General features: G+C 41.0%; 1 protein-coding gene across 5 annotated transcripts; it reads left to right on the plus strand.

Moving 5' to 3' along the window:
- The first annotated feature begins 1,613 nt into the window (after positions 1-1,613).
- LOC124116101 lies at positions 1,614-23,496 on the plus strand. Of its 5 annotated transcripts, none has more exons than XM_046477324.2 (4): positions 1,614-1,788; positions 7,474-8,325; positions 9,580-9,867; positions 21,954-23,496. In XM_046477324.2, exons 2-4 carry the CDS (start codon positions 8,227-8,229, stop codon positions 22,218-22,220), a joined length of 654 nt encoding a protein of 217 aa, XP_046333280.1. In that variant the 5' UTR covers positions 1,614-1,788; positions 7,474-8,226; the 3' UTR covers positions 22,221-23,496. The 5 variants fall into 5 exon arrangements, with proteins under 5 accessions (XP_046333280.1, XP_046333283.1, XP_046333281.1 ...); XM_046477325.2 differs by lacking the exon at positions 1,614-1,788 and adding an exon at positions 1,839-1,931; XM_046477326.2 differs by lacking the exon at positions 1,614-1,788 and adding an exon at positions 4,395-4,490.
- The last annotated feature ends 1,626 nt before the right edge of the window (positions 23,497-25,122 follow it).

Raw genomic sequence — 25,122 nt, forward strand, 5'->3', positions numbered from 1 at the left:
TCGAGATCGCGAGAATGCGACTACGCGAGTATGTCCCTTACAGTATCCCATAAGAAACGTCGTGATTTTCGCTTATTAATTGTGAGACATGTGTCACTCCCAACATACAAAGTTCGATACCCCACGTAGATACCAACTTAATCTAATCTTTAAATTATCGAGAGAATAAATTGTGTTTGAGGTGTTGGGGGGGCATGGCCTCAACACAGCAGTAAGCTATTATAGTCAAATAAATAGCTTCTTAGTTTCCGGGGGAAATATTCAAGTTCCCTCTATAGTCAGTATTCGATGTAATATTACACCCATATCATAATATTTAAACATTTTATGAACTTAGGGACTTCTTTCTCAGAATGCAAGTCATGACGTATAAGTGAGTGAGTTTAAAAGTCTATCAGATAAAGGCTTGTCAGCATAATGTCGGGGAAAGTGATGCACGTTTACTATAGGCGTCAGACCTACAAGGGAAGGCGGTGCACGTTTACTATAGGCATCAAACCTACGACAAGGGAAGGCGGTGCACGTTTACCACAGGTGTCAAACCTACGACAAGAGAAGGTGAAGCACGTTTACTATAGGTGTCAGACCTACGACAGGAGAAGGCGGTGCACGTTTACCATAGGCATCAAACCTACGACAAGAGAAGGTGGATCACGTTTACCACAGGTGTCAAACCTACGACAGGAGAAGGCGGTGCACGTTTACCATAGGCATCAAACCTACGACAAGAGAAGGTGGATCACGTTTACCACAGGTGTCAAACCTACGACAAGAGAAGGTGGTGCACGTTTACCATAGGCATCAAACCTACGACAAGAGAAGGTGGATCACGTTTACCACAGGTGTCAAACCTACGACAAGGGAAGGCGGTGCACGTTTACTATAGGCGTCAAACCTACGACAAGGGAAGGCGGTGCACGTTTACTATAGGCGTCAGACCTACGACAAGAGAAGGTGGTGCACGTTTACCATAGGCGTCAGACCTACGACAGGAGAAGGTGGTGCACGTTCACCACAGGTGTCAAACCTACGACAAGGGAAGGCGGTGCACGTTTACCATAGGCATCAAACCTACGACAAGAGAAGGTGATGCACGTTTACCATAGGCATCAAACCTACGACAAGGGAAGGTGGTGCACGTTTACCATAGGCATCAAACCTACGACAAGAGAAGGTGAAGCACGTTTACTATAGGCGTCAGACCTACGACAAGAGAAGGTGATGCACGTTTACCATAGGCGTCAGACCTACGACAGGAGAAGGTGAAGCACGTTTACTATAGGCGTCAGACCTACGACAAGAGAAGGTGAAGCACGTTTACCATAGGCGTCAAACCTACGACAAGGGAAGGCGGTGCACGTTTACCATAGGCGTCAAACCTACGACAAGAGAAAGTGAAGCACGTTTACCATAGGCGTCAAACCTACGACAAGAGAAGGTGAAGCACGTTTACCATAGGTGTCAAACCTACGACAAGAGAAGGTGAAGCACGTTTACCATAGGCGTCAAACCTACGACAAGGGAGGGTGAAGCACGTTTACCATAGGCGTCAAACCTACGACAAACAACCATATGCGGCTTGTGATCAGCAATCAGTAATCATTAGAGTGAATCAGGGAGTCGACCCACAATCAGATCTGTGATCTGCCACTAATGAAACTCCCCCAGCATGGCTTCAAACCACTGGGCCACCGTGCGCCCATGATGTGTGACGCCCAGTGTGGGACAACCAAGAGACGAAGCCATAACTCCTGGCAGTTTCCAGGTCGAATAGACGCTGGAGCACAGGTAATGATTTCATGATAACTGTTGTCGTCACTCGGAGAAGACGCCAATAGCAGTTGTTATCATTGCCGGAATGTATTGCGACGTGTCGGGGTATAACACACAGTCATATGTCTGCACCCGCGTCTGCACTGGGGATTAAACAGGTAGGCGAGATTTTCGTTCGCCCCGTTATAGGTGCATGTACTTCCTATGAAATCTCAATCCAGTGTCATGGTTACGCATGTAGATTAAGTTCGAAATGTCTCGTTGTTTTTCCGATACTCGTCTTTTCACTTTCAAAAAAAACTAACATTAGCGAGTAAAATGCTCTTCCGATATTGAATACTGTAATAGTGAGGTAATTAATGTAAATGATATACATATAATATCTCTTCCAAATTGACAGTTAATAAATGTTTTGCCTTCTGTAACTTAATTCCATTCCTAACTGTTACTAAATCCTATTACTAACACTATTATGGTTTAAATAATGCTATAATTCCAGCTCAGTTATATAATAACAAATCATATTACACTGTTTGTTGTCGGATTGTTTCATAGGCGGAACCGGTATGCCACGTGTTTAAGTATTGCTTAACAGAACAGAGATTTATTATCGCAGGTAACAATTATAGAGAACATACAGCAGTATAGAGATCACATATTTCTGTTCAGTTTCAACATATCTGCCATATGTGACTTGAACAGGAGAACAATAACATTTCGTAAATAATACGAATTTTTCAATAGATGGGTTTCTATAATTGAGTGAGTGAGTGAGTACGGTTTTACGCCGCTTTTAGCAATATTCCAGCAATATCACGGCAGGGGACACCAGAAATGGGTTTCACACATTGTACCCATGTCGGGAATCGAACCCGGGTCTTCGGCGTGACGAGCATACGCTTTAACCACTAGGCTACCCGACCGCTCCGGGTTTCTATAAAGATACTTTAGCAGTAAAGTGTGACGTTGATGAGAGAGCGGGGACAGACCAATAAATATATAACGTCAACGTCAGAGAATCATCATTTCGATTGTCCACCAAAACAGATTCCACTGGGCGTAAAAACAGACTGAGTGATAACATTATATGTATAGATCATTGAAAATCGGTGATGACACCTGGAGTCAGCTCACGTCCTGCTCTATCGGTAGCACTCTCCGCCCACAAGAAAGTATATCCATGACCAATAACTTGATTACACAAAGTGCATTCTATTATTCATTAAAACATTGGTCACTGGCCTCGGCGTTTCGTCAACGTCATGAGTGTTCTTGTGGCGCAAGAGCGCTATATGTATAATGTGCATATATGCAGCTAGTGATTTGCTGAGTAGTTCAAGGATTTAAAAAAAATAAGTTTATTGTTGAAAATAATAAATGATCCACGAATGCCTCTTTTCGAGCACCTTGAATCTCATAGACGACACTCGAGACGTAAATAACTTGCCAGGCAAAAGGAAGTATACACCTATGTTTGAACCCAAAAATGGTTATTCAATGATCATGTATTTGATACGGGTATCATGGCTGTGTTTCGGTGACTGTTTTCAGCCTGTCGCGGTTTAATATTATTTGGGTAAAATCAAATACTTTATTTTAAGTCATTTTACGGCATTATATATTTATTAACCCTAATAGTAAGTTCAGTTAAGATATCAGTGAAAATGCAAACCTACTTTGAGAAACGAGAGCATAATAACGCAGGCTTAAGATATGCTACCAGCTATAAATTGAATAGTCAATATTTGAGTTGAGTAGGATTACTAGTTTTATTACTACAGCCAGGATATAACTTCAATGTCGTGCTCGCTCTGGTTTGTGATTGTTTTAACGCATACAAAGGGATCAGTCATTATTCCCTTCTGGAGTGGGGATCAGTCATTGTTTAAACCAGTCAGATAACCAAGTGACAAATAACATTTATCCGTGAATATCGATGTGAGACTGGTATCTGTCTAAACACTAAACCGCACACATACAGATATGTCAATGATGATCTTTCCCCGAGAACGAAGCGAGGTTTTGAAATGTTGTTTGGCATATTACAATCGAGCTCGTCTTCAATGTTCAACTATCTGTCACTCAAGACGTTGGCCATTGTTTTCGTATTGAATACACTTGTGTCTGACATTCGTTACATAGCAGCGGTTGCTAGGAAAAGCTACTGAATATCTCTAAAGTGTTATGTCACTCGGCAGGCTGATCTTAGTGTTAAAGACGAGCTCCCTATCTTAAGTAGGTATGGCGGTTTGACCGTCATTAATATTCCAAGATCTGACGTTAGATAAGCGAGAATACAAATCTACGTTAAATACGCTTCTCTTTGACATAACGGGGAGATAAGATTTTGTTTAGAAAACCAAACGGCTCCGGCGTTTTATCTTATTTATAGTTGTGACATTGTTCATAAATAAAGATTATGATATTATATTTGATGTCATACCAGTCAAGACATAAAGTTTCCAGGGGTTTTGTTCCGTACGCTGTAAACATCGTTCAGTCACATGGAGTGAGTATGGTTTTACGCCGCTTTTTAGCAATATTCCAGCAATATCACTGCGGGGGACACCAGAAATGGGCTTCACACATTGTACCCATGTCGGGAATCGAACCCGGGTCTTCGGCGTGACGAGCGAACGCTTTAACCACAAGGCTACCCGACCGCCCCAGTCACATGGAAGACTGCTATAGGAGTAAAGAGAAAATGAAGGAGAAAGGTAACGCACAACTCAGGCTAAACAGCCACGCGTCTTGTCATTTAAACTGCACTCTATCAGTGCATGCGTGAGTGTTTGTTTGTTGTTTGATGCCGCACTCAGCAATATTCCAGCTATATGACGGCGGTCTGTAAATAATCGAGTCTGGACCAGAAAATCCAGTGATTTACATCATGCGCATCGATCCAGGCAATTGGGATACGATGACATGCATGAACCAAATTAGCGGGCCTGACCACCCAATCCCGTTAGTCGCCTCTTACGACAAGCATAGTCGCCTCTTAAGGCAAGCATGGGTTTCTTAAGACTTATTCTACCCCGGATCTTCACGGGTCGCGTGCATGAGTGAGTGAGTGAGTTGGATATAACGGTGCTTTGAACAGTATTTCGCGAATGATTATATTGCATGTTAGCATTATGCGGGGAAAACACCCAGTGTTTTGTTTTGTTTTGTTTTTTTATGTATTACTTTGGTAAAACCCATGAACACGGTTATGGAGCTGACAAGATCCCAATTTGGAGGATTCTGGTCTTCGAACTTACAACCAGTATAAACCTATCATGCAATTTTGTAAATAAAGCACTTATACTATTTTCGACATGTACTAACATCAGTAGAGTTCTAAAAGGTTTAATGTTGGAATTTTAATGAATATGTTACTTATTTCTTGATTGTATCAATCCCATATAGTGTAACAGCCGCTGGGTTTTTATTTAAAAGAGTTTGATCCTTATCGCCAAATCTCGAGTATCAACACCTATGGGAATATCACCGCCGCTGATTGTGTAGAGGTATGGGGTGGGGAGGCTGTCGTTCACGTGGCAGTCGTGTAAAATGGCACGTGGTACACTATCCCATCCCACGAGTATAGCTGTGGGGAATCACCTGCCAGGTAAACTCAGGTGAGTGATTCTGAACAAACGCTGAGATGTTATCCAGGCAGGTGTTGAAGGTCAGTTATATCAGTGGACGTATTATATTAAGTAACTGAGCTTACAAAAAGGTGTTATGTTTTGTTATGATTGTATTTAGAATAATTGTCTTTCATATGTCAGCAGCGATGTTGTCTAAATAACCTGACAATCTGTATATCTTCAATACATGTTTCTGTCGCGTCCAGGTAGCTTCACTATAAAATGAGTGAGTGAGTGAGTTGGTTTAAACGCCGCTTTTAACATTATTCCAGTTATATCGCGGGGTGTCAGCTTAATGTGGGAGGAAAGCCCGAAGTGATGCAGGTCTCAGACGTTTACCACTTCGGTGAAACCCACGAGCACGGGTATGGTGCTGACAAACCTAGAAACATAATCGGGGCGAACCGGGATTCGAACCCACAATCATAGGTTTCTGGCGTGCCTAAGGGACGCAACTCTGCACAGCGAATCGCGGCGCCTTAGACGACTGGGCCACCCGTGCCCCCCTTTAAAATGATACCAGATGAACTACGCAGAAAATTTTGGGTTGTATTTTACAGTCCTTTAAGAATGATTTTGTATTTTGTATGTTGCTGACAAACCTAGAAAAAGAATCAGGGGAATATGGGATTCAAACCACGACAATAGTTCCTGGTATGTCTAAGGGACGCAACTCTGCACAGCGAAGTGCAGCGCCATAACCGACTGATCCGCTGTGCCTCCATATACTCACAGAAAATCGCTCAATACTAGAATGGTGTATTTGTATTAAAGCAGCTGATAATAAACACTGGTATGTTATTATTGTAGGTAGTATATCTGGAGTTCCATTATGGTTTCAAACTAACACAAGACCGCTTCCGGGAGGTCCGGGGTTCGATCCCCGGCCGCGTCATACCAAAAGACGTTAAAAGATGGTACTTGTTACCCTGTCTGGCGCTCGGCATTAAGGGGCTAAAACAAGGACTGGTCGGCTCGGAGTCAGTATACTGTGTCTGAGTGGGGTATTCATGTTAAACTGCGGCATGGTATCTCGGCATGGTATGCCCCGCCACGAAGAAAACAGGCTATGCGTGGATTTCTGACGGGGAGAATAAATGCCTTATACCCCGCTTCGAAGAAAAGAGCCGCTTTTTCCGAATCAATGAAAGTCACGTGACCGAAGTCAACCGAACAGCTATTTTCTATCATTTTGAATATGTTTTAATTCATTTACAATGGCAGTTTAAAACATGTGGCTAAGATAAATTCGTTATAGCAGGATCACTCGGGGTACATGTGGTACATTCTCCTCCGGCTCGCCATATAAAACCTAACGCAGAACGCATAAACTACATGTACCCCTCGCGATACTGCTACAGTTTATAGCATACACCTATGTTTCATTATGGATACAAATGACGCAAACAGTTGGTTATTCGATGGCGATGTGTTTCATACGGGTATCATAGTTCTGTTTTGGACTTTAAGCTTGCAGTGTTTCGATGACTGTTTTCAGCCCAGTAACGTTTTCATAGCCTTTGTAATTTTCAAATTTTCATGCGTATATTTATAATTGCCCAGCAATTTATAGAACAAGGGGTCGTGTACCGTTTTAAGAAACAGAGTGATCCTACTCGCTTCTAGCGTAACTAAATGGAGCCGACCAAACTAGTTGCAACATATATGAGAATTCGTTGAACCCTAAAGTTCACACGGTGTAGACTGTTTGACAGTGATATTATACATACGTACTATCAGAGTATTGAATCGAAACACTAGCCCAATATGAAGAGACAGGTCATGGTATATATTTCAGCACCCTTCAAACTCCAGCATGGCATGTAGACACGGTATAGGAATTACGCTGCTGCTTGATTGAGCATTGCAAATGGGGAGACTACCAACAGTCCTAAAAGTAGGAAAGTTCTAAAACTGAGGATTAATGTCATGAAACAGAGCTGTCGAGGGGGTCATCAGACACAAATATCAATCAAACGTATAGCATTGCTTGTGTTGTTTCCAGGCAGCTCGGATAGATTCTGCGTGCAGAGGTTCATTGTTTACAAGACTTTCTTTCCACTTACAGCACAATGCCTGGACGTAATGAATATTTAACAATCGAGGGTTGGCAGGATTATTGCGGAAGGTAAAAGCAAGAGGGATTAGCTAATTTCTAAGACGTTTTTCACCAAGTTGACGACAGTAATCCCTCTATTGGAATCCCCGAACCAGCCATAATAGATCGAAGGAAAAGCGGATCGCTGGATCAGTGAGGGTTTCCTGAACACCAATGATTTGGATTTTATAAACCTATTAGACTGCGCGCGAGCAGTCCCGGCGGAGAGGCAAGTCCAGTCGACAGGCTACTGGATACGAACGCTAACACGAGGTGCAGGTCTATCAAAGGGATAATAGCTGGTTAATGGAGTCTGTTAGACGCTAGTTAATGCTTGGCGTGTTTTCAGGCGAGTCGGAAATCAGTGTGTTTGCCTATGTAGGAGCAATTAATTATTTTGAATTTTAATCAAAATTATTTTGATTCAAGAAATGATTGTAAATCAGATAGCATGTAGATGACGGCGGAACCTTTTCTAAGTAATCAAGATCGAACTCCTAGAAGACAAAAATTATCACTCAGTTAATTGGATAACAAAAAACAAACCTTAACGACTGAAATCACCCCGGGCCATGAGACTAGTTCGTGAAATATATATTTAAGCGTGTGGTATTCCCCCGAAGACAAAGGAGTACCTGCCATTTAGCCACCTCTCAAGGCTGTAAAGAAACATTTCAACATCAGAGATTCAGACAGAGACTTCGTTCCGCTGTCAGTGTAGAGATGGCGAGCTCGCCGGATGCCCCCCTTCGAGGCCCTGACTCCGAGGACGGGACGGTTGTGACGGAGCCGGTCAGCAAGGCGGGGTCTAAACGCTCTCATGTAAGCATTTAAAACAACACCTAGAATTGTGTTGGTTTTTAATAATTATTTTTTATATCGCTGTAAAAAATGGTTGATGTGTACTTGTAATTCAAATAAATTCTTTGAGACAAAGTATCAACAGACGCATGATAAATGTGGACTTATATAAAAGTATAACTTGCCTGCCGGGATGAGGAAATATACACTTGAAAATTGGATTACAAACGTTTTTTATTAAAACGTTACCGAAACACTGCCAACTTCAGGTTTACAACACAACCACGATACCCGTATAAAATATATCACCATCGCATAAGTATTTGTGTCATTTTAGCCACCATCAAACCTTCTCTGTCCGGCAGTTATGTATTGCATGTTTGTTCCAAAAAGTATAATGCAGAAAGGCCATACGTTGTTTTGTTTATAATTTGTAGTAATCTTATTGGTTTTTAACTGATACTGATTAACGATCAACGCTCAACGATCAATTCTAGCATTAAAACTCCGTTATCTATAATCAGCGGTTTGCACGCAAGTAAACTCCGTATCAAATGTCAGTTTATGACTGTTGTTATTCTAAAACGTAATTTGATTATGAACGTTCCATGTAATGTAATATCGTTGACATTTGGACGCGATTATGATCACATTTACACACCTACTTACTTTTATCCTTCTGCACTTTTTTGTATCATATACAAACTATTTTGATTCGAATGGTTTCCCTGACAAAGTCTTAGAATTCTAGAAACCGTATTAAACGATATAGCTATAGAATTTTAATATCATATAAATATATACAATGAAAATGATTAATCATCGTTTAAGTTACAGGTAATATTTAATTGTTTCACATAATGTGTATATTTGCAACAATATTTCGATAAAAATAATGAAGAAACATTACGATCATAAATCGACATTATCTGACCATAATATACTGACAATAGTACAATATCCAATGTAAATGTAAACCGTCAACGCCAGAGTGCAACAAGTATCGATTATCTGCCGAAATAGATTCTTTTGGGCCCAATAGGCAAAATTGTGATAAAAAATTATGTCAGTGATCGTTGAAAATCAATGATGATAACAAGTGTTCTTACGGTGGCCCATACCCGCCGCTGGCGAGATCATTTTACACTGTATGCCTCTATATTTTATCCGGTTTTCTCAAATAGGGTAAGCATGTCCTGCTCTACGGTAGCATTTTAGAAGTGTTACTTTATTACAAAGCCCGATGGTAATGTTCGCTGTCTTCTACACAAACAGGCATCATCAACACTCAGCAAGTCATCATGGGTAGTGTACGGCAGCCCTTTGTGGCACAGAGACCGGGTGCCGTCCTCCATCCGGTCCCTCCCGCCCATTCCGACACTGAAGGGGCTGGAGGAAAACTTCGTCAACGACAGCGTCAAGACAACGACGTCCAGCCGGTCGGGGAGGAATCCAATCATCCCCCAATACGACGCCGTGGGTGACAAATACGCCAAACACTACTTCATGTCCCCCAACGTCCGCGCCATGATGGAGAGAAACAAGGCCGTCAGGTCACACAAGGTCAGTCTCGTCTTTGTACATTACTGACCTTTGTTGCCGCCGACCTTTCACACACACGTGAAGATCGGGTTTGGAATTGGTCTGCAACAACCCGTGCTTGTGTAAGAGGCGCCAAACGGGTGGTCAGGCTCGTTGATGCATGTCATTGTATCCCAAATTGCGTGGATCGATGCTCATGCTGTCAAACACTGGATTGTCTAGTCCAGACTCGATTATTTACTGACCGCCGTCATATAGTTGTAATATTGCTGAGCGTGGCGTTAAACAACAAACAAACAAAACGAAATAACTTTTCACAAATGTAGTAAATGTAAGGCCCGAATCTGCTGTATCGGATCAAAATTGTAACAATGTTCTGTGTTGTCTGAACGGTGTCCTGTGGAGCGGGGCGCTGTCGTGATGAACGGGCATGAATTGTTAATTGCCGTTTCTTGTCGAATGAGTCCAGATTGCGTCCAGATCTTGCCGAATGCGAACCGTCTTTGTCGGTTCACTGTCCGGTCACTGTCTGATGTCTATGGGATCGCATTCGGGAGAATCGGGACGCTGTCGGGACAGATTCGGTCGTTTTTTACCATGCGGAAGATACAAATCAGATTAGATTCGGATTGAGAATCGGGACGAATTCGGCTGGAAACGGCTGAATCGGGACGCTTCCTGAACAATATCTGATTGTTTGTGAATTTTCCGCCACGAATCACAGGATCTTGGTCCGACTTTTGACAAATTTTAATCGGGAATAGTCCTATCAAGGACGGCAGTAAAAATCCTGAATATGTGACTGAGCCCTAAAATAACATAACTGTTAAATAACATCAGCTAAACGCCGTATTGAACATTACTTCAGTTATACTACAGCTTGCAGTTAGATGTAGGAGGGAACCCCGATGGGACGCAAGTTATAGACGTTTAGAAATAGTTTATTTTATTTTAATTATTAACAATGGCTGTGTCAAGGGTGAAGGTAAAAACAAATTAGTATACCTTTAACAGTTAAATGTGAGAGCTGTGTATTTGAAACCTTTTGAGCGTGACATTATGGGTTAAGAGCAGTGGTTGATGTATTCGCTCGTCACACCTAAGACCCAGGTTCGTGCCCCCGTAGGTAAAGATGTGTCTTAAGTTTATTCCAGGTGGAACAATTAGAACAAGAAATTTGAATAGTGAATAAAAGTGTAGCAAAGGATCGGAACAAGTCACCATTAAGTCTTCACAGTACTCAAACCTCCGGGTTAGCCTTGGCCTTCCAGTATTGGTTCAGGGGCGGTCGGGTAGCCTAGTGGTTAAAGCGTTCGCTCGTCACGCCGAAGACCCGGGTTCGATTCCCGACATGGCTACAATGTGTGAAGCCCATTTCTGGTGTCCCCCGCCGTGATATTACTGGAATATTGCTAAAAGCGGCGTAAAACCATACTCACTCACCAGTATTGGTTCACTGACAAACATGATGTCGACGGTTCGCCGGACGATCCATGCAAACATCGTCCCAAGAAATCAATCAAATAATTACACTTCTTTTCAGCAGGGTATTGAAAACAACGTCTTCACTAAAACAAATAGATTCAATGTTATGTATTTTAATAAAACTGTCACCTAAATTGGTCCCTTGGTATGATCACAGTAACAGTGACTTCCTGTTTCGTGATATTCATTTTGTAGCTGGTGTACAACGTGGCAGGACGCTGCTGCTAACTACATGATGTAACTATGCAAAGAGCCAGTGTGATATACCAATCCAATGATATCGATGTTCACGTTCATGTCGAATGGCCACTTGATACTCATGAATAAAAACACGAATGCATTAATATGGTATAAATGTCATGTTTGGAAGTGAGTGTCAGCAAAATTTAAGCAAAACACGACGACCTGTAAATAATCAAGTCCAGGCCAGGAAACCTAGTGGTTGGAAGCATGGTACTGGATATAAACACGTTTCTCATCCGCATGTTTCTTCATTATTCTATACAATATCCGCTATACAGCCCGTGTATCTGTTTCCTCAACATCATCTATACAATATCCGCTATACAGCCCGTTTATCTGTTTCCTCAACATCATCTATACAATATCCGCTACACAGCCCGTTTATCTGTTTCCTCAACATCATCTATACAATATCAGCTATACAGCCCGTTTATCAGTTTCCTCAACATCATCTATACAATAACAGCTATATAGCCCGTTTATCTGTTTCCTCAACATAACCTATACAACATCAGCTACACAGCCTGTTAATCTGTTTCCTCAACATCATATATACAATATCCGCTATACAGCTCGTTTATCTGTTTCCTCAACATAATCTATACAATATCAGCTACACAGCCTGTTTATCTGTTTCCTCAACATCATATATACAATATCAGCTATACAGACCGTGTATCTGTTTCCGTAACATCAGCTATCAAATATAGACCATTCTTATAATGTATCTGTTTGCTCAACACCAACTATACAGTATCCGCTATACAGCTTGGTTAAATGTTTCTCTACCCTATAAATGTCACGTGAGTCATGTTTGGAAGTGGGTGATAGTTTTAAGGCACGTCAGCAAAATTTAAGCAAAACACGACGACCTGTAAATAATCAAGTCCAGGCCAGGAAACCTAGTGGTTGGAAGCGTGGTACTAGATATAAACACGTTTCTCATCCGCATGTTTCTTCATCGTTCTATACAATATCCGCTATACAGCCCGTGTATCTGTTTCCTCAACATCATCTATACAATATCCGCTATACAGCCCGTTTATCTGTTTCCTCAACATCATCTATACAATATCCGCTACACAGCCCATTTATCTGTTTCCTCAACATCATCTATACAATATCAGTAGTCTGTCTTACAGACCCTGATACAAATATATATCAAATACAGCCCATGCAAGTCTGTATCTGAAAATGAAGAGAGTCACTGGGCTCCTTTTTATTATATTTTTATTAAGATAACTAAACAACTGTTTTTTTATGTACGATATGTTCATTTCAGAGACTAGATTTTAGTCTACAATATCCGCTATACAGCCCGTTTATCTGTTTCCTCAACATCATCTGTACAATAACAGCTATACAGCCCGTTTATCTGTTTCCTCAACATCATCTGTACAATAACAGCTATACAGCCCGTTTATCTGTTTCCTCAACATCATCTATACAATATCCGCTATACAGCCCGTGTATCTGTTTCCTCAACATCATCTATACAATATCCGCTATACAGCCCGTTTATCTGTTTCCTCAACATCATCTATACAATATCCGCTACACAGCCCATTTATCTGTTTCCTCAACATCATCTATACAATATCAGCTATACAGCCCGTTTATCTGTTTCCTCAACATCATCTATACAATATCCGCTACACAGCCCATGTATCTGTTTCCCCATCATCTATACAATAACAGCTGTACAGCCCGTTTATCTGTTTCCTCAACATCATCTATACAATATCAGCTATACAGCCCGTTTATCTGTTTCCTCAACATCATCTATACAATAACAGCTGTACAGCCCGTTTATCTGTTTCCTCAACATCATCTATACAATATCAGCTATACAGCCCGTTTATCTGTTTCCTCAACATCATATATACAATATCAGCTATACCGCCCGTGTATCTGTTTCCGTAACATCAGCTATCAAATATAGACTATTCTTATAATGTATCTGTTTGCTCAACACCAACTATACAGTATCCGCTATACAGCTTGGGTCGATGTTTCTCTACCCTCCATACAGTTCAATACTAACAAATCAATATAGTATGCACATACAGAAAAATAACAAGCTTGTAAAGATAATTTTTTTCCAAATTACATTGTTTGAGTTGCTGGTACGTTCACCCCAAGTTGTAGCTCTCCTTAATGTCTTTCAAGTACGAATTCTAAACAATCGATAATATGGTTTACTGCTTATTTACGGCGTCCTGAATCGCCGTCAGTCCTTACAACACCCCTTGAACCTCGAGCCATGGATGTTCCTAAATGATTCAGTGATGCGTATATATCTGAAGTGATACGCACCCGCAATAAAACGTCCGGGATACTCTCCGTCTCTCTGAGATATAGTCCATTGACTGTACTTAACGTTATCCTCGCACGAGTCACGTCATTTTAAACATTCATTAACCATTGGCCTCTTGAACGGAAACGACCTGTTATGTATCTTTGGAAGCTGTTCAATGGCAATTAAATGTTTATATACTGAATTAATACTGCATGGTTGCTTTGGAGGCTGAAAGACCGTCAGATGAGGTATCTGTTCAGGATTCTTGAAATAGAAGGTGATATTTTGACACGTTAGGGATCCGATCAAATCTGGATAAAGGCGAGATGAAATGGGGTTTAACTTTTGCATCTATATAGCGATATTTGCATCTTTGACACAATATACTCCGGGATCAAACACCGACCTCTCAGGGCAGACGCTCTACCCACTTGGCCAAGGAGGCGGTCAAATCTAGATAAAACAAAGTCCAATTGTTATAACAGTGCGCCGGTTGGATGGGTTACCTTTTACTGGTATCACGAGGAAACGTAGGCTGAGCCGATAGTAAACTGCGCTACGAGTGTTATTAACTTAACCAGATCACGAACGCCGACAACGCTACAACCATCCCAGTGAAATTATTGTAGTTTTATTGTGGCTTTCACATCATCTCGACAAAGCTACCTAAATACAACGAAAAAACCCATTTAATGTTGTACCTTGGTTCCAATGGCGATGGGGGCGGTGAGGTGTGGTTAAATCGTTTGCACGTCAGGCCGAAGGCCCGGGTTCGATTCCCCACATGGGGGGCCATCAATTGTGTCCCGCGATGTGATATTGCTGGAATATTTCTAGAAGTGACGTCAGCTCATATTCACTCTTATGATGGTTGGTCTCCACAAAAGATGCAGCGGTACCAATACACACCCACTCGTGATAAAGGTTCAAACCTTTTCATACCCCAGAGTGAGTGAGTGAGTATGGTTTTACGCCGCTTTTAGCAATATTCCAGCAATATCACGGCGGGGGACACCAGAAATGAGCTTCACACATTGTACCCATGTCGGGAATCGAACCCGGGTCTTCGGCGTGTCGAGCGAACGCTTTAACCACTAGGCTACCCGACCGCCCCTTCATACCCCAGAAAAGTTGCAATTAAAGTTTTTTTTCTATGCAAAATAGAATATCATTGTACATTCACAAGAGATTCGTTATGTCGAGAGTTGACTGAATTTATATGAAATAAAACTAAACGGTGTCTGCTGCCAATAGCTGCGCCTCTGAGGACTACCTCTGAGGTTGTAGCCAGTGTTCGTGACACCGCCGAGGCTGCATATGCTCCAACACAGCCGATATATATAACTGTCACCATTGTGTGATGTGTTCAATTGTGCATCACGCGTGTATCTCAAGTCAAGCACTTGTCTAACTACACATCAGGTGCCCGTAAACATTCCTATATTTACCGAGGTCATGCAATTTGTTACACGTGTTTGATTCATACCGTGTTATTTGTATTGTATTGAGAATCTAGTGTAACAAACTGGGTCCTTTAATGCTGTTAGTTTGCATGCTGAATGCCCATTTAACTGAATTGTTCAACGAACTGGACATACTATAACCCAAGCAGCACGGTGTCGCGAAATGTGTATATGTATATGTACAAAACTAATTACACAAAGGGACTCGGTTACGTAATCTTTTTTAAAATACACAAAATAATGACTCTTCATGGTCATTCAGGTTCACCAGTTCAGAATAGAGCATTTAACGCACTTATAAACCAAGGGCGACATCAGACACATCAGAAGCGCTTGTTAAATCAATGATGGAATGAGAAAGAAGTTTTCATAAAAATTATTCCCCATTGTCCCTAACGTTTTTTGTTCAGTATATTTGTCAAATCGAACTATTTACTTGCTTCAAGTTATTTCGGGGGGGGGGGGGGGGGCAGTCATCTAAGGCGCCGCGATTCGCTGTGCAGAGTTGCGTCCCTTGGGCACGCCAGAAACCTATGATTGTGGGTTCGAATCCTGGTTCGCCCCTTTTATGTTTCTAGGTTTGTCAGCACCATACCCGTGCAAGTGGGTTTCACCGAAGTGGTTACGTCTGATACCTGCATCACTTTGGGCTTTCCTCCCACATTAAGCTGACACGCCGCGATATAACTGGAATAATGTTAAAAGCGGCATTAAATCCAACTCACTCACTCACTCAAGTTATTTCTCTTGTTCACATTTCATGAAACTCTAATTCAACACCAATCTATATCCAACCAAGGCTTGTTACTTAAGCGTGTTATCTTAAGCTTGTATTTCAAGCTATCGATTCTATTCACTGTTACAGTTTGCCAGTCGTTTTGATGATCCTTAAACCTGAGACAGCGAACAAAACGTTTACTTACTGAAGCGATTATTGCCTATCCTGTAGGCTCAGAGCATACAACGGTATCTGGTTCGGCTCACAGGCTAAACAGGCATTGGTACAAACACAAATATCCCTTCCACTTTCCTGATCAATGTAATTGTTCAGGCAAGTCGATAAACACTCTATAAAACTCTAGTTGGGAGATACACGTATTGCAGTATTTATTACAGATAAGTGTATGGGTTGTGCCTGACAGATATTTTCAATACAATACGACAGAACCTGTAAGAGGAATCCTGTTGATTCTGGTAGTCATGACGACGGTATGTCAGTTCTTCAGTTCCGATTGGTTCTGTGGATTTTAAAGTTGACATCGATTGGCTGACCCCCTCGCCCTACGTCTTCATAGATAGAACTGTCTTAGGTTGACACAGTGTCACACTTTATAGTGGGTGTGAGATCTGCGTGTGATCGACAGAGTAGAAAACCCATGTCATGAGAGACACTTATATGAGATACCGTTTTCGTTGATCAGACGCTGTGTTAATCAGAGGATCGGTGTACATTTCAGTGCTATACAACCTGCACTGTTTTCGTTGAGATTTAAACTATTCCGTTTAATTGTTTTCTTTAATTACATATAAAAAAGTACCTTTAACAGTATACTCAACAATGTCCTCCGCGGAACAAACCAAGGACCATAAAAAGAAAGGTAAAGATTCTGTGCTCCCGCAATGCAACATGGAGGGCTATATTCAAGAATTAGAAGAAATATATGGCAAAAAGTTAACTGGTGAAATGGAGGCTGCAATTGCGCTATTCAAGGTAAACCAGATTTTCAAATAGATTTTAGAGAACCCCTTGTACTACATTTGAAATATGTACTATAGATTTGTTGTATACTCCTCAGGGAGCTGAGAATGAAAATCGAGTGCACACTGATGCATTGACCAGCGTAATAATTCTGTCGCAAGCACCCGTGAGGTGTGGAAATGTGGCCCAGTAATCATGGCCATACAACTGTATTATATAATTATCACCTGGACAGAGGAAAGTCAGAACCTGACATATATACGGTAATTTGGATAAAGCGTGGAGGCCAATATTTTAAGTTAAATGGACATATTGAAGTTTGGGAATTCTAGTGCAAAGTTACTGCAGTCACTGAAGTGAGCTATTCCTAATAATATTACGAGGGAGAGGGGCATACACGCATACAAATACAAGCTGTATGACCCGCATACAATTAAATATCAATCAGTCATGTTTATTGTGCGCCATGTCATCGACCCAACGACACCCATCACAAGTTAACACGTAGTGTTACTAACACGGTGTTACAGTTTCTGAGCCTCACTCAAGAACACCCCGAGAACCCTTAGTTTCCTTAATTTAACAGTTGGCATTAGATTATACAGGGGATGTGTTCCCTTCTGATGGCTTCCATGGAAGGCAAATGAACACGCAATGAGGCATGAGAGAACAGCGAGTCCACACACGATGTGATGAGGAAATGTTGTGATGGCCAATGTCAACTGTGTGCACCAGCTCGATCACCAGCTCGTTCTGCCTTAAAATTACTTTAACCTGGATAAACGTATCATAACGAGAACACATATCTCTAGTTCGTTAATGAAAGATATTCAGAATGTATTTATACATACAATGTCTTGACATGTTGGGCGTATTTAAGACATGAATCAAACTTAATGTTTCTGTCTTCTTTGACTATATTTTATACCTGTGCGATCTGGTTTTTCCGCGTAATCCGTTCACTGTTAAAATTTAGATCCTCGTGTCATCGACTACCAACTGAGAAAGAGATGGAATAACATACCTATCGATAAACGGTTCTGTATGTAGCAGGGCGTGGAGTCGTCCCACAGATGACATCCTTACCTTGTCGGCTTGCTGACGGGGTTAACCTCTTTGGTCATGTGGGCAAGAAGGATCTCGGACCAGAAGGTCCGTGGTTCGAATCCCATCACGGGACTCGGAAATTTTATGGCCGCTACATGTTAATTATGTGATGAATGCAATTATCATTTTCTATGTGACTGTCTTAACGACGTAAGAATTCTTACATATCTGCATATTTTAGGAAGGGAAATTCGGTGTTTGAAATCGTCTGTTTATTACAATCGTATAACTGTTTTAAAGTAACTTGATTGTAACAAATGTGAAATAGTCGTCATCACAAACAAAGGTGCTACTCTTCTATCTTGAACTTACTATCAACATAGTCTTGAGTGGAATGAGGTTCTGCTCTGCTCTGCTCTGCTCTGCTTAATCATGTGAGTGTCACTGTAAAGACGATTGAGGTTAGGTTACAGTTCGATCCAATACCAGAGCAGGTCCTTGCTAAGTCGATGGTCAAACACACATCAACCTTGAAAGGGCCGCTTTAAAGTATCATCGTCACATACCTAGTAAAGAACGAGCCTCTTTCACCTTTTGGATCGTCTTCCAAAGGCAAGGTAGTGAACTGACTATAAAAGTCCAGTTTCCATCCTTGCCGAACTAGGTTGGAATTATGGAGTTTCATTATGGCTGGACTGACGAGTCTATGCATAGTCCAATCAAAATCGCGTAACGAAATCGACATCCGGTTCGTAAACTGCCGAGCAGATTTCGGTTGATTGCAGGATTTGCAAAGCATGTGTACCGCCAACTCGGCGTCAACAGATATATTCTAAATCTTTTGTGGTTTTAATCAAGGCATTCACGGACAGTGATGCATTTAATTACAATGTAGAGTATGATTATTGATCAGATCTTCTTGACTGTACGCGACCATTTTGTTTGAAGTAAATGCAAGTGATATATGAGAGGTGGAATCTGATTGGGTAATAGGAGGGACATATAAGGGCATTACTCGTAATAGCCACTGGTGGCGCTACGATCGAGCCCAGAAATTCAAGCCTACTTCGGCAAGGGTGGAAACTGGATTTTTACAGTCAATTATGTCCCTGCCTCGGGAAGATGATTTTGGATGTCATGTATGGAGTAGCAAAACGTAAAACAGACAACACTCGATACATGATATTGGAACTTTCATTTGCTATGACCATAACAAGTATATTTTTCTCACATCCTATCGCATCATTCATGTTTTCATTGACCATACCATCTTCATCGTTTTGTCTTATACCTTCCCCGTTTGCCATACCATGTCTGCATAAACCCACCCCATGACCATACCACGTTCAGGTACCTTCATGCCGCGTTCAAGCACATCTCCCAGTTCCTATTTGGCATATGCTGTCATAACATTGCGGTGAGAGCGTGCGGGATAAATATATTAGTTTAGTTTTGCTCCACACAATACATAATAATTAGGAATGAACATTCAAAACTCTTAAACAAAACATATGTTTCGAATCAATCAAAAGCACGTTCAAGTACATATAGAGCAACTTAATGCTGTTGTTTGGGATCCAAATACCTCCGTTTGAGAGTGTATGTTCAGTAACCGTACTGGCACTACATGCTGTAGACACGAGGTTGATGTGAATGTGTTCAAATACACATAGAGCAACTTAATGCTGTTGTTTGGAACCCAAAGACCTCTGTTTGTGAGTGTATGTTCAGTAACCGTACTGGCACTACATGCTGTAGACACGAGGTTGATGTGAATGTGTTCAAATACACATAGAGCAACTTAATGCTGTTGTTTGGGATCCAAAGACTTCTGTTTGAGAGTGTATGTTCAGTAACCGTACCGACACTACATGCTGTAGACACAAGGTTGATGGGGGATGTAGAGTATCATAGTTTCAGAACAATATCTTCATGGTCGGAAGCAAATTGTTGAATGTACCCCTCGATTAGAACGTCTCTTGCCACAAAGTGTATATACAGACATTAAAATTACGTAAACTTTACTTAATGTAGAGTTTGGTTCATGGACACAGGCGACGGTCTGGGAGTTAATATTCAGACATTTTACGTACGCTTTATTTAATCACAAGTCACTGTGTGTTATTCAACCCCGCCTAACCATTGACATATTGATTGAAACGTCTGGGAAATATATTTCTACAAAGGACAATATAAACTGAGGGTAATTTTATGGAATTGAATACTGAAAGAACTCTTTAATTATGCCTATGATGATCACTTATTCCTGCAACAGTTTGTAAAAATTTATCTGTGGCTGTGTAATTTTGTGTCAAAATACATTCGTCTAATGCAGACTGGGATAAGAAATAAATTTGTAACCTCATCACCCCTACCTGTTTTAAATGTAAACTTGTGGTGAAAAAAGACAAACGTATTGATTTTCAAAGATTATGTGTCTAAGAAACCCCTGTTGTGTATTAAGTACAAAACATATTTTTATTTTTAAAGCTTCAAATCAAATGATATTTTTAAAAATATAACCATGATGAATTATTCTTTAAGTGCATACTAGGCGCCAGTACAGGGCAGTTTGTTCATAATATTGCTAACTTAAAATATTTCCAATTGAAAATCAAACATATGATAAAATCAACTGAGAGGTATAATTTCTTTTTAAAGCTCCGTTTAAACATGATACATATACATCTGAAAAAGTATACAAATAATCAATTGCAGGATTAATCATATGCATCATCCGTCATTTTCTCTGCTTAACGCGTTAGCGTCGGAATATCATATAGGATTATTTATATTACAACATATCCGTGAAGATCCGGGTTAGAATTGGACTTCAGGAGTGAGTGAGTATGGTTTTACGCCGCTTTTAGCAATATTCCAGCAATATCACGGCGGGGGGACACCAGAAATGGGCTTCACACACTGTACCCATGTCGGGAATCGAACCCGGGTCTTCGGCGTGACGAGCGAACGCTTTAACCACTAGGCTACCCGACCGCCCCTGGACTTCAGGAACCCATGTTTGTCTGAAGAGGCGACTAACGGGATCGGGTGGTCAGGCTCGCCTACTTGGTTTATGCATGTCATCGTATACCCATTGCGTTGATTTATGCTCATGATGTCAATCACTAGATTGCCTGGTCCAGACTTAACAAACAAACAAACAAACAAACAAAACATTACAACAATTAATATATCCTCGTATAGTTAGCCCAATTGACACATACGCAACGGGGAGCTCTGGCAGGTTTAGGGTATAACGTACACAGTGTGCGGGGGGAGGGGGGGTAATTGTTGCCCTTAAACGACTTGGCCTCCCGTGCACCGATGTACATTATTTATAAGCCCAGTACAGTTTCAGTACAGTATCGTCAATTGGAAGTCTTGTACTTCATTCTACATTCTAGAAGATTATTTTTAACAAAGCTAAAGAACTTCTTTATGAAACAACCACTACACGATAGCTAAATACAGGTAGACATCGAGCGTTCACTCCAAGCGCTGCTTAATCCAAAAGGAGGCTTATATTATCGTGCTATTTTAGCGTCACTGGGTCTTTACACACATAAGTCCTAAACTGGTAGGTATAACAAAGGTGTCCTGTGCAGAACGGGAATGCCACTGTGGCGTATTTTAATCACGTGCTACTTTAGGTGTTCCAACCATTGGGTATCGCTTGATGACTGCCTTAAACATATATCATCATAGTCCTAAACTTGTAGGTATAACGAAGGTGTAATGTGCAGAAAGTGAATGCCACAGGTGGGTATTTTAATCACGTGCTACTTTAGGTGTTCCAACCATTGGGTATCGCTTGATGACTGCCTTTAACATATATCACCACAGTAACCATCAATTTGTTTGTTTACAGGAGTCACAGCATTCCAGCAGGAGCCTCAACAAGCTTAGTTTCCGTCGGAAATGTCGCCTCACACCAAATGCTGACGAGATGGAGTTGCGGGAGTTACAATTTGTCAACGACGGAATCATCACGGAAAGACGACGAACCAAATACAAGGATATTATCCCTCCTTACGACGCCACAGAAGATCAACATTCCAAAGGTTATTTCAAACGCCCGGATATAAAACGCCTTGTAACCGTTACGTGCTCACCGCGAAGTCCCAGAGTCAACTGATGAGGAACCAGATCATATCAGAATTGAAGAATGAGGATGATGGAGATTTAACGAGCGCTTCCGGAGAAACCTTTTTTATACTCGGACTGAGAATTGGGCCTTCAGGGTTAAAGAAGAGAGACGTACCAAAATCCTAGCAAATAGGTTTCACGGTGTGCAAAAATCGATTTCGATATAATTTATGTTTGATTGATTTGAAGCAAGCGTATGCTTCAGAGTAAGTCTTGTTATGTTTTCGATACACATGAACGGATATGCTAGTGATGGGTGATTCAGAACTACTTCACTAGTTTCAACAAATCAATATTACAAGTCAGTATTAAGGCGTTTATGCTTGTATGGTCGGGTCTTCCAATGGTTAAAGTTGAGTTAAGTGGAGGAGTCAAATATCGTTTATATATAGAGTGTGTGCGTTTTACGCCGCTTTGAACAGTATCCCAGTTATATCGAGGCGTTTCAGTTTAATGTGGGAGGAAAGTTCGAAGTGATGCAGATCTCAGACGTTTGCCATTTTGGTGAAACCCACGATCATGGGTATAGTACTGACAAACCTAGAAACAACATCAGGGCAAGGCGGTTAAAGAACCCAAGGTTTCTGGCGTGCCTAAGGGACGGCCACCCGTCCCCTCGTTTTAAAATAAGACACGCATGTAGGTTAGAAGTTGACGACGCAGCAGGATGTGGCTCTGACAAAAGACGCGTCACATCATGTGCTGCCGCAATCAACATCAAATCTGGTCAATCTGCAATTGACAAATACAAGCAAGAGGTCAACTAAGGGGAGATAATTATGAAAGAGAAGATTACTTCTCATTATCTCAAATATCTTATTAATGGTTGTCATCACTTTTAATACTTGCAATTTTATTGGGAGGGACAGGGGCATAACTGGTTGTTTTCTCCAAGAAAATATTTTTCTTCAATTGTTTATTTTGTTTTTCAATTTAGGATTTTGGATTTGTTTCTGACGACTTGAATTGAATTTGATCCGGGTTGATTCCAGTTTGTTTCTCGCCCCGTTGTGTGTCTTCCAGAATTATCCGACAATGTAACAGAAATCATGCACATTCATCACCACCTTTACGCCATTTCATCTGACACCATTCTCTGTTTGCATCTTCTTCTTTGTTAGTTTGAGTTCTCCAGATGGATGTAAACCATTATGTATCTACATACTGTCTGGCTTGCTTACCCTCCCCTGTATATCTACCCTCCCCTCTATATCTACCTTCCCCTCTATATCTACCTTCCCCTGTATATCTACCCTCCCTATATATCTACCCCCCTATATATCTACCTTCCCCTGTATATCTACCCTCCCTATATATCTACCCCCCTATATATCTACCTTCCCCTATATATCTACCCTCCCCTATATATATCTACCCTCCCCTGTATATTTACCCTCCCCTATATATCTACCCTCCCCTATATATCTACCCTCCCCTGTACATCTACCCTCCCCTATATATCTACCCTCCCCTATACATCTACCCTCTCCTATATAATTTATCTACCATCCCCTATATATCTACCCTCCCCTATATATCTACCCTCCCCTATACATCTACCCTCTCCTATATAATTTATCTACCATCCCCTATATATCTACCCTCCCCTGTATATCGACCCTCCCCTGTACATCTACCCTCCCCTTTATACCTACCCTTCCCTATATATCTACCCTCCCCTTTATACCTACCCTTCCCTATATATCTACCCTCCCCTATAGATCTACCCTCTCCTATATAATTTATCTACCATCCCCTATATATCTACCCTCCCCTGTATATCTACCCTCCCCTGTACATCTACCCTCCCCTTTATATCTACCCTCCCCTATATATTTACCCTCCCCTTTATACCTACCCTTCCCTATATATCTACCCTCCCCTTTATACCTACCCTTCCCTATATATCTACCCTCCCCTATACATCTACCCTCTCCTATATAATTTATCTACCATCCCCTATGTATCTACCCTCTCATATACATCCACCTTCTCCTATATATCTGCCATCCCTTGTATACCTACCAACTGTCTGGCTAACCTACATCTCTTTCATCCTCTATATATCTACCCACCATCGTCTCCAAAGTAATAAAGTGTACCTGTCAGCGTTGTATTTATTATCCATGATTCACCAGCTTTCTTTCTTGTTCTTTGCTTCGGACATAATAGCGAACCCATACAATAGCTACTGGATGATGGCATGAAGGCCAAGGTATGGCTCTGTACATTGACACTGATGGTAATTTCCGAATGAGGTAAATTGAGTTTTCTGTGTTGAATCAAATGCAGCTGCCCTTGCAAATCAAATGTTTTATTGATCTCAAGACTTTATATGCAACATTATTCAATCTGTTGATGTTTTTGTGACGTCTTCTTATGATGAAATATTATAGTTTTCTTTGTTTCCTCCAACCTGTTTAATAATATTCCTCTACTTGTTGATGCTGTGTATTGTAATATCACATTAAGACATGGGACATCTGGGATATTCTGTGACAGTAGTACGTCACAAAAAAATAATTTATTATATCAGCCTCACCAATGCTTTAATAAATGTCGATGAAATTCTACTTTTGTATAATAAATTTGATACCACACTCTTGCCTTTTATTATAATCAAAATATCAAGTCACCATAGTAACGCTGTGGTATATCTAACGTAAAGTGGCGTCATATTCCAAACGCATATTTACCCATATTGAATTCCGGTAGTCGTGATGAGTGCATTTTTCTAAAGGGGACCTCAAAAGGATTAAGAAATTATTACACTCCCCTATATGCAATATTCATGTAAGAATTCGTGAATTACTCTCGCTCTCGCTTCGGAAATGCAAGAAATCTGCCACTTGTTTCAAAAAAATCCGTATGACATACATCCTCGTATAATA

Source organism: Haliotis rufescens, unplaced genomic scaffold (genome assembly GCF_023055435.1).
Source record: "Haliotis rufescens isolate VD_foot unplaced genomic scaffold, xgHalRufe1.0.p SCAF_4, whole genome shotgun sequence".
Lineage (NCBI taxonomy): Eukaryota > Metazoa > Mollusca > Gastropoda > Lepetellida > Haliotidae > Haliotis > Haliotis rufescens.